Source organism: Apaloderma vittatum, unplaced genomic scaffold (genome assembly GCF_000703405.1).
Source record: "Apaloderma vittatum isolate BGI_N311 unplaced genomic scaffold, ASM70340v1 scaffold5529, whole genome shotgun sequence".
NCBI classification, from domain to species: Eukaryota; Metazoa; Chordata; class Aves; order Trogoniformes; family Trogonidae; genus Apaloderma; species Apaloderma vittatum.
The window spans coordinates 1-10,631 of NW_009735680.1; the positions used below are offsets into that span (position 1 = coordinate 1).

Below are 10,631 nucleotides of genomic sequence, written 5' to 3' on the forward strand. Positions count from 1 at the left end.
TACAAAGCCTGCAGAAGCTGCAACCGCTGGGACAATTGATCTGCTCAATACTGAGAAAGAATCAGTGCGCATCATGGTCATTTGCTCCAAAAATATTTAAAAGGCTCCACTAAACAGTCCACATCAATTAAAAAGAAACTATTTCAAGCTACCTGATCTGCATATTTACCCTGCTTTTCTTTCTATTAAGTCATACTTCTACCCATGTCTGGAAATTTTCTTTCTCTAATTGATTTCTTCTAAATAACCAGCAGGGTACTTTTCTCAAAAAACACTAATATTTCTATGTCAATATTGCCCCAGTTTGCTAATCTTCTTGATAAGGGAAGACATACAAGGGCAGGTCAAGAAGGAAACAGCCACAGGGACATTTCCCACATCTAGAAATGCTAAATCTCATTCTGCTGACCACAGTACCCATCAACCTTGTGTACCCACCCTGAATGTGGCTTTACCCTATCGCTAAGTCCACGAATAAACCTTCTCTAAGGAAGCAATATTCTAGGTAACATCAGATCTGTGAAGAGACGCCCAAGACCAGCGCAGCACAGCCCCATTTTGCAGTAGTTGACAATCCATCCTCACCGACTGCCTGCGCAGCGCAGAGCTCTCCATTTTGTAACCATGCATGTTTCTTTGGCTCAGTCTGGTTCAACAAACTCAAAAAAACCCAACCAACCCCAAACAAAAACTGCAACAACTGCCCATCTCTTCTACCACTTTTGGAATGGAAGGCTCTCCTTGATTTTCTGGGTCAAGATACACTCATCACTATTTACTACATGAAAAATTTGATAGGAACTAGTATATTGGTTTTGGGAAAGGAGATGGGGGTGTCTTATACAACTTCAGAATTTGGATTTTTTAGTCAATGTGGAATTTGTTCTATTTTTCCTAATTAGAACCAATAGTGAAACCTCCCTGCCTTAGCCCCTCAGTAAATCAGGTGTTCCCTCCCACTACCACCTGCAGCAGCAGCACCCAAGTTCATTTCCCCTCCTGTCAGCCTCTCACCTGTTAAACACAGTAACTAAGACTTGTCCACTAAAAAGGGAAAATCATTTGCAGTCCCTAACTACAATATTTCTCTACCCGTTCCTTTGTTCTTTATTGAAACATATAGCAATATTGTAACAATTTCAATAAAACTCATGTGCTTATCTTTACTGCTGCTCTCTAAGTCTCTAGCTCTTCCTTTACACCAGCCTTTACCGACTCAGTCTTTTCCTGCACGCTCAACTGTCAAAACCTTGTCGGCACAGCTTAGCCTACACAAAGTCATAGTATGTTCAGCTGCTTTCCGTGGCTTCCTGGACAGAGAGGGGTTTTCTCAGGCAATTTTATGGCTCTGCTTTATGACCCTTTTCACAGCGTAAGTTGGTTTTAATGACTTCTTGCAAAGCGCTACAGTTACGTCAGCCTTGGCTAAGCCTGCACAACTTTGATCGTCTGTGAAAAGTATATCACATTTTCAAAAGACTCAGTGAGAGTAAAATTACCTTCCCTTTGACAGTGTGAGGAGAAAAACCCTAGTACTAGAGGGTGTGTGATAATGAGCTCACAACTCCTTTACTATCAACTGTCCACCTTCCCCTACCAAAAGGGTCAATTTCCATTGCATATTCTTCAGCATTTTCAGAGTATTTTTAGTAATTTTCATTGATTCTGAGCTGTAAGTCCACCTAAATACTTCTACAGACAATTTACCCCGTTAGTCTCTGTTGAGTATACCAGAAAGCAAGCTTCTGCCCGTCTCATCAAAAATAAAAAATAACAGATATGGAAGAATGTGTGTCGATATGGAGTAAGGTCAGATATTAGAAAGTGAAAGAACTGTAAGATGATAATCACCATTTCAGTACCTTACTAATTCAGCATCATGGTAGTATTGGAATGGTAGTATTGGAATAATCAATTTTACTGCTAATTGTCAACAGAGTCCCCAGCCAATCAGAGGTGCTCTGTGTGCTGAAATCACCAAGCTGAAGGAAGATGGTGAACACAACACTGGGAGTAAATGAGTGTGAGAAAGAATTAGGCAGGTTAAGAGCTCTCAGTGGTTTGTTTTGTTGTTTTTGTTTTTTTTTTTAAAAAAAAACCCCAAACACAAACCCAAAACCTCACACCAAACAAACAAGCCAACAAAAAAAGGTCTAGTCTTGTTTACTCTTGTCTTGCCCATGACAACCCAACCATTAATTGCAGTTACAAGGTTGTATCACTCTGCAGACAGTGAACCAGAGACCCTTCCAGAGAATCCAAACGGCCAAGCAGTCCAGAGAAGTGGTCTTGTTTTCCTGAGGTTCTACAGCAACACAGTGAAATATGTAAGGCTATCACCAAAGTCGCCCAAATTAAGCAATCGGAGAATTACTTTCAAAACCATGGCCACAAGGCTGCAACCTGCTCTGTGAGACACTGCCACTAAGAAAGGACAAACTCTACAGACTTTGGGCAGAGAAGTCTCCAAGACTTAATAGGTGCCTGCATTCCTACCATAAGCAGTGGTCAAATAACCCATTTTGGGACTCCTAAAATGAGGAGGAAAACACAGAAAATAAAAGAGAAAGCATCCTTGCAGTTGCACAATTGTAGAAAATGAAATACTTTATTTTTAGCCTTGAATAATCAGTTCTCAGATTGGTGAATATCTGGGAAGCGTCTCCAGCAAATTCATCATGATAAAGTATTTCCCAGACTACTAACTTGTTTAACATGCTTGATGTTCCTTGTTCCTTGTTTCATACCATCTGACCATACAGCTGACCTTCTGCAGGTGGAATGACCACTGAGAAAATAAAAGTAAAACTGAGATAATCCCAGATCCTATCTAATGTTGCTTAACACAGAACATGAGTCAACCTGATCAGTCGCAAGAATTTATTTATTGCCATTTTTGTACCTTTAAAAAGCCATTCTGTAGAAAGGCAGGAAATATTAATCACAACATCAGTATTTCTAAACTTCTTGCAAGAAGGATGATGGAAGACTAGGCAAAAAATAAGCTGCAATAATAAGAGGACATAAAGTGCACGAGATTTTAACAGACAAAGCTGAACGCCAGCAGAAGGAAGCACGCAAGTAACGAGAGTTCAATTTAACATTGTGGGGCAGCAGCCGCAAGAAAGTATTTTATGCAGAGGTGGCGAAACACCCCAACAAAGCTGTCTCAGAAGTTACTGATTAAAAATAAATAAACCAAGTTAATCTTGAATATCAGGAAGACAGATTCTTCTGGGAAAAGGCAGCCAGGGTGACCGCCATGGGATAGGGAAGTCGGCTTCTTAGGCCTCTGGGTTCATAGGTAAGGACAACGAACAGCAGCTCCGGAACCCTCCTCCTCAGGATCTACCAGCTTACCTGAGCGTGCAGGATTTCCCCCTGAAGTGTGCAATGTCAGGCACCAACCCGGTCCATGAGAAATTCAAACGTTAAGCTCTTAGCTGCAAGTGATGCCTCCCTCTGCTCCTAAATTTTTGAAGCTATTTAAATATCAAACAAAATTATGAGGAAAACAAAGTATTCTTCAAAGAACATTTTGGGGTTTTTTTTTAAAAAAAGTTAATGTTTCTGCCCTGACTAATCACAAGCTGAAAGGAGTACTTGATGACTAGCATATACTTCAGTTAACACTATTTCATAAAAGCTGGCTTGACAGAAGTACAAGATAAATCTATCAAATAATATAAAAGTTGAAAGATGCACCAGCTGGCTTGTGCTCAAGAAGAACTCCATCGCCTCTGAACGGGAGGAGAGGCTGCACAGAGCGACCGACCGAGCAGGCAGCGCAGCGCCACAGCATCTTCATGGGGTGCTGCCTTGCTTCAGGACACGGCTCGTGACAAAGAGACCACTCACACATTTCAGATAAACATGGGCTGCTCTGGATTACACTGATGGACACTACGCTATGGAGCATAAAACTCTGAAGACTCATTCTTACAGTTTAAGGTAAAGGACTCTCCTAACGAATGCATACTACACTACTGCGTGTGTAAGACTTGCAGTCGCTGTGCTGCCTGCTTGGTTTGCACCTTATCAGGGCTCTCCATGAAGGCACAATTTGTAACACCAAGGTAAAAGCCATTCACAAACAAGAAACTGTTTCCTCTTGAAGATAACAGTGAATATTATTTATTTCTCTCACAAATAGCATGTATTCTTGTTCTTTATAGTATTAAAGACCACTTCCTTATGACATTTGATAAAAAGCCAAATACCATAGACGAGATGTTTTTGTTTAACATCAAATTCTTAAGCTCACGTGTCTCTACACAAAAAGCAATGCCTGTGACATAACGAACCAAGTGAAAACAAGTTTGCAATGCCTGTGACATAACAAGCCAAGTGAAAAAAGAGTTTACAAAGTGCTAAAGAATGATTTAAGGAACATTCAGTTATTGACAAATGGTGCTAAGCAAAGCCTGGCTTGGGATGGAAGTATTCTCTTCAGTACCCACAGGGCTCAGATGACTTTCAATGGCAAGATTGAATTGAAACCAGTAACACCTCTGACATAAGAATGTGATCAGAAATCTATCCATCTCTTTGACCATGTAACGTGCAGAACACTAGCCTGTAATTTAGATAAATTACGTTTACCAGCTTTTCATACAAAAATCTAATATGAACAAATAAAACCAAAAAACTTTCACTGCACAAAAAGCTTCCACTTGAGCCTCCAAGGCTGGTCATAACAGAAGTAAACTCTAACATCTCTCTCGGCGCTTAAGTGCAAGACCCTATACACTAAAGAAAACACATCGACTAACCCACCACCATTGTTCCAGTCTTTTTAGACACATTATTCCTTATTTGTAATGTACACATCATTCCACGCAATTCCAGCTGTAGGTTCTCAACGTTTTTTATATACACAGAAAACAGAGTACAGCACCAAATCTGGTTCTGTCTTTAGACTGAGTGTTGGTAAGTCTACAACCTGGAGCTGACGACTGGGAGCATTTTTCTTATTTTCCTCAGCCAAAATGTAACCTAAATCACCTGCTTGACCAGACTTCAAGAATTAAAAGCATGATCCTGGCCTACTAAACAGAAGTCTCCCAACCGTATTTTCCTTGTTCTAACGTTTGTCTTGCATAACAAGCTTTCTGTGAAACCCTGTCTGCAGCTCAACTGACAGAGCTGTCTGTACACAACCTTTGACCAGGGACTTCATTCAAATCCTCTGACTGTGGAGAAGTGCTCAGGAGGAGCTATTGACTCAAGAACTTACAGTAATCAGCTGCAAAACCGTTGTTTCCAAAATGCAGTTATTACATTTGCGTAAACACAACAAAAAGCTCCAGGCTCATGAATGGCCAAGGTGATACGACTCCACCCTGAAAGCGATGGTGGTAACGGAATGCTGACTGCAGAGTGCTAGCAGTGCAGCCAACAAAACCTGGGGCTTTGACGGGCCTTTAATCATTCAGTTATTGCCTATACCTATCAACGGCCCATTACTTACCAGAACTGGCGTGATATACAAGAAATGAGTTCCTCATTTCAATAAAAAGAAACTACACCCTATGAACAGAATAGACTTGTCTCTTTTTACTGACATGATCCTTTGTTGTGTCAACAGCTTAATGAGCATTGTGCATTTTTAATCTTTTAAACTTTGCAACAGTAGTTACTGTATACAAAACAGTCTCTTTCATCCCCTATTTTTTGCCCCCCAATATCTTTATTTTCAGAGAATCCAGATCACTGAATATGGAAGCACAGATGCACCCAATACGATCTGTTTGGCGTAGATATTTTTTTTGCAACTGCTGTCAGAGACCATCAGAGGAGACTGAGCAGTGAAGCACCCTCATAAGAACTTCACTGTCCAGCAGTTCCCAAAATCTAGAGTTCACAGACCCTGGTCCTACCACCTCAGTGACATCTGTCATACCTTTAGTCTGACGTTTCCATGTCTCAGCTGGCACCTCAGACACTTGGAGTTGCAGGCGTGCCACAGTTGCACCTTCCAGCTCCTCAGTGCTTCATTCTCGAACTATCCATAAATTCAATAACAGGTGTGTAAAAATGATTTAGAGATAAGCAATTATCTTATTTAGTAGCTGAACAAAATACTATGTCTGACACTACAAAGAGCCAGACACCTAAAGGAATAGAGGGTTGCTGAGTGTGCAACATTTATAGTTCAGGAAACCAGTATATTCCAGTACACTGTTAACCCTACTGATTCTCACAGTTTTCACTATTGCACTGATATCAAGTTCAGTGCCTCTCCGTGCCACACACCAAATACATACGACAAAATTGGAACACAGCATGGCCCACCCGTGTGTCATTCTTGATTAAAAGTAGCACACAGAGGTATCTGTTATCAAATCTGTTTGGGTTTTTTTATCATGGTGAGGTGTTTCATACTGGATATTCCTTGTCAGCTGCCAAGGTTGAAGTTTTCTGTGCTCTACCTCGCATCAGATTATTTTGAAATTTTAAACAAGAATGGCTGCACTTTCAAAAAATGTATTTAAGTAGAAAGGCAAGTGGTTTTCCTCACAAGACAAGCTTACACCTACTTTGCTGAGAAACTCTTATTACCTTCATGCTTTATCTGAAATTAAGCAGAAGGATGGCCCCAACATAACACCCGAGTATGTTTTGATGCACCTGTCAGAAAAGGATTTGAGAAGAAGCGAGGTAGAGAGACAGGATGAGAGAAAACAGAATTAAGGAATACGCAGAACAAGAACAACAAAAGTTGAGGGTACATAAGGTAATTCAAGGGGTAAGGAGAGAAAAAATAGTGGTGATGGCAGAGGAAAGAATAACAGAGGACAGAAATTCATGAAGAAAGGGGACAAATGAAAATTTTCTATACAATAATTTGTGGTATGAATGTTCACTTACAGTCCCCATTTCTGCTGCAGGACTTGTCGAATCCTTCACTACTACTTTGAGCTAGGATTTTCTGTTTCCTTCTTTCACATCTGAATGAAGAAAAGAAAATCTGAAGCCTAAGAGATCTGTTTCAGCACTTGACTTTTATCCGAGCAGGTGAGGAAGCTCAACAATTCCGAAACTGGAAAAAAAAAAACCCCAATCCCCAAACGCTTGGGACCTGGGACAAGCAACGCAGCATGCACTGCCACCCGGAGGCAGAAAGATCCAAGTACAGCTAAAAGCAAAGGTCGTGTTTCAAACAAAAACTCTTTTGCTCCTAAATCACTTTTATATAGGATAACTAGTATTTCCACTGAGTTTTCCCTGATGAAAATCTATTAGGGCAGAAAGGACGGTCTTTTGAAAAAGGACATGGGCTCCCATTTTTAAAGACATTTATTTTATATTGCCAAAAAAAAACAATTGTGAAGGCCTTTATATCTGTACAACTTGGCACTTTCAGCGATTATCCCACGCAGTGCACAAACCCCATCAGAACTGTGTCTGTTTTCACAAGTGTCGAGATTAGGGTGACAGACACCTTCTTTAAATAAGTCAATCACCAGTTCAAGAGCAAGCCTAGAGAGGGGAAGGAAGGTATGTCTGTAGCACAGACAGGCAGGTGGAAAATACTGTGGTTCAAGGCTTAAAGTCCTTGTGGGTCTGTTCTCCACTCAGCAGCCTACGGTTTTGTGTCTGCTACCCAATTAAAACCAGACCTGTACCCTGGCTGTTCCTCTGCCTCACTCTGTCAGACCAGAGGATGATGTGAGGTAACAGACCGATAACCCTAACTCAGCACGTTACACAGACGTAAATCCACCGTTACCTAGGCAGGAGCACCTTCCCACCAGGTAACTGTGCCAAACCCTGCTGTGCTGCGTGGAGCTGGGCCTCACAGCGTGATCTAGTCCACGGTCAGGTAAAGAGAGATCTGCTCTGATCCTCACTGAGCATTTCTCAGGTTTGTGGGCTCCCATCAGTCTTTTATGCTCAGACACTAGTTCAGTTCTTTCAGGTGAGAAGCTGTAATTCATCGGTATGAGCACAGACAGGGCATTAGCTACTATTTGTTAATGATCTGCACTGTTACATTTTTATTCTCGGTAAGTTTTCCTGAAAAGTTGTCTTACTCAAAGCTTAGATACGTTTGGGCTTTAAGCTCAAAGTTTGTGATTATACAAGCTAATACTTTGAACCTAGACTGTACTTTTTAATCTGCACACTCAAATAGCTACAGAAATATTAATTTAGCTTCCCGACATCATAATGAGATATAAATTATTGTATTTGTATTATCTAAGAAAAAACTCCGGGCAATAACTATAATACAGTACTGGGCTTCACTGCACGTCCTCTAAGGATGTTTACCAATGACATTCTTGTCTTCATCATTCCTCTTCTTACTTCTGTTTTTTGTACTAAAAAAAGAGAAAGAAGCAATTATTTGTGGGAAAGAGCACATAAGTAAAAGTAACAGTTCCTACTGAAAACGATTTACAGTCTTCTTCATGATCTACATAAAATTATCTGCTTCCCTGAAGTTAGATTGCAATTTGATAGGTTTTTCCTCTACAGCATAAAATAATGCTTCTGGGCAGGCACTGTGAATCTGATCTCCTCTCACAACAGTTCAATTACCCATATTCCAATGAAGTAGACTCCAAACTCTGTGGCAGAACCAGAATGAGGCTTTTGATAATTGTAGGCTGTGACTACTGGGATTTGGCTACTGCTGTAATTTCATAATCTGTGACTAATCTGGGCTTGCTCCTGTAACAATTCTTATTTGGACTTCATGGACTGGCAGAGAGAAGAAGGACTTAACAATCATTTAGTAAATTAAATCATGGATAGATAGAGTGAGCTGAACTTTTCACTTGTTTCATTATACTCCAAGAACCCCATGTTAAAACACCATGCTCCCCAACCAGATCTAAAGCCAAGGAAGTACAGGTGCCTCCCAGCTGCCCAACAGTAACCAATCCTCATCCTTTTTTCTAAAAAGCCAGCTTGAGCGGCTGGGTGATAACTATGGCACACGTAAAACAATTAACACTATTTTGTCACTACAACGTCTAACCCTGATCTGCACAGTCAACAGGCAAAATCTGAGGGGGAAAAAAAAAAAATCTTTCTGGGAGTTTACATAACTAAGAGATGACAGACTCCTGTTAGGAAAGCAGCTAATGCATATCGACAAACTGTGGCTTGCAAAATATTGTAGGGGGTTTTTTTCCTATAACAGAGTTATATGAGCCACCACTGCTAAAATTTAATAGAATTCTTCATGGAAACTAAGATGTATACAGAGACTAACTTCAAGCATCATTGATTCTGAAAAAATACACTGAAGTTTATATCAACAAAGAGGAATTTTTAAACAAGAGCTACCACAATCATAAGTCCCTAGTGGCTAGGTATTTCCTTGCACCCAGACACTTCAACGTCCAGGACAGTTGGCTGTTCCTAACTTGCTTTGCACCATTTTCTTCTTTGATCTAAACTGAGAGTGCACAAAAGCGAGACAGTCGGATGAACTCACTTTGTTCATGACCCAGTCAGCATCTTCAATGGCTCTCTTAATAATCTGCTGGATTCGCTCGGGATCGTCCTCATCGGCATGAACCTTGAAACTCTGCAACATTCAATCGAAGCGCTACATTGACTGGCCAACCAAACGCAACAGTTGTCAAAACAAGGATGACTTTTGAATCTCAAAGAAAACATTTTACACAAATGAACTGTTGATCAGAAAAGGTAAAAATATATATTGAGGCATCCGGCTGTGCTATTTCCATACCAAGACTTGTCAAATGTAATTTAACTATTTTACTCCTTTCATACATCATGAGCAAAAAGCTTCAGGATAATTTAAATTGTCTGGTACATTAAAACTAGAAAGACATAGGACAACAGGTATTCTCAAAGGCATGAAATTACTTCCATTGAGCAATTAGATAAGGTTTACCCAGCTGGGAGGGGTAGGGGCAGGATATATTTAAAAAAAAAAACAAACCTAAAAGGAACCTGTAAGTTTCACCACAAAAGACGTGTTTAGATGAGTAAGGAATGATTGTTCACTGTCTTGACTAACATGAGAATTAGAGATGAAAACCTGGGAAAATAAAAGGCTTCAGATTCAAAGCAAATAGAAACAAACACTACCAGTATAATCCTTCAAATCTTCTAACGTTTGAAGCTTACAGAAGAATAAACTTAAGCGCCAGGAGTTATAAATAAGTTGGTCCAAACTGTAGGAGAAAAACAGCCCCTGCTCTCCAGTGCTGAACCCCAGCACCAGGAAAGCAGACCGTTTCTCACCTGCCTGATGGCGTGCCGGTAATGCTGCCGAATATTCTCTTCGGGAAGGTGCTTGCAGCAGCGCAGCAGGTAGCGGTACAGCTGCACCGAGTTCTGCACTAACTCAGCATTCGGCAGTGGGGCCATTATCAAGATCCTACCTGTTGAAAATAAACACACGAACCAACAAACCGAATGAGTTTCGTTAAAAACAATCAAGGAAGAACGTAACTTTACAACTAATGAAAACAGGGCTAGCAAATAAAGGTTTAGCAGCACAACTTGAAGAAGCTTTAGAAGAAAACACGATACGGTATTACTCAGCATTTGCTTAGTTTATGGACAGGCAGGGTTACCCACCATTGATCAAGGCACTAAAATACAAAAGTGTGCAATTCATTCAAGATCACCTTATGACAATGATA

At 40.5% G+C, this 10,631-nt stretch overlaps 1 protein-coding gene across 1 annotated transcript; it reads right to left on the minus strand.

Annotated features, from left to right (window-relative positions):
- Positions 1 to 8,306: 8,306 nt before the first annotated feature.
- On the minus strand, positions 8,307 to 10,353 carry LYRM9 (LYR motif containing 9). Its single transcript, XM_009876667.1, has 3 exons — positions 10,228 to 10,353; positions 9,449 to 9,541; positions 8,307 to 8,324 (listed from the first exon to the last, which is right to left on the minus strand). The coding sequence occupies exons 1-3, from the start codon at positions 10,351 to 10,353 to the stop codon at positions 8,307 to 8,309; spliced, it is 237 nt and encodes a 78-aa protein (XP_009874969.1).
- Positions 10,354 to 10,631: the final 278 nt, after the last annotated feature.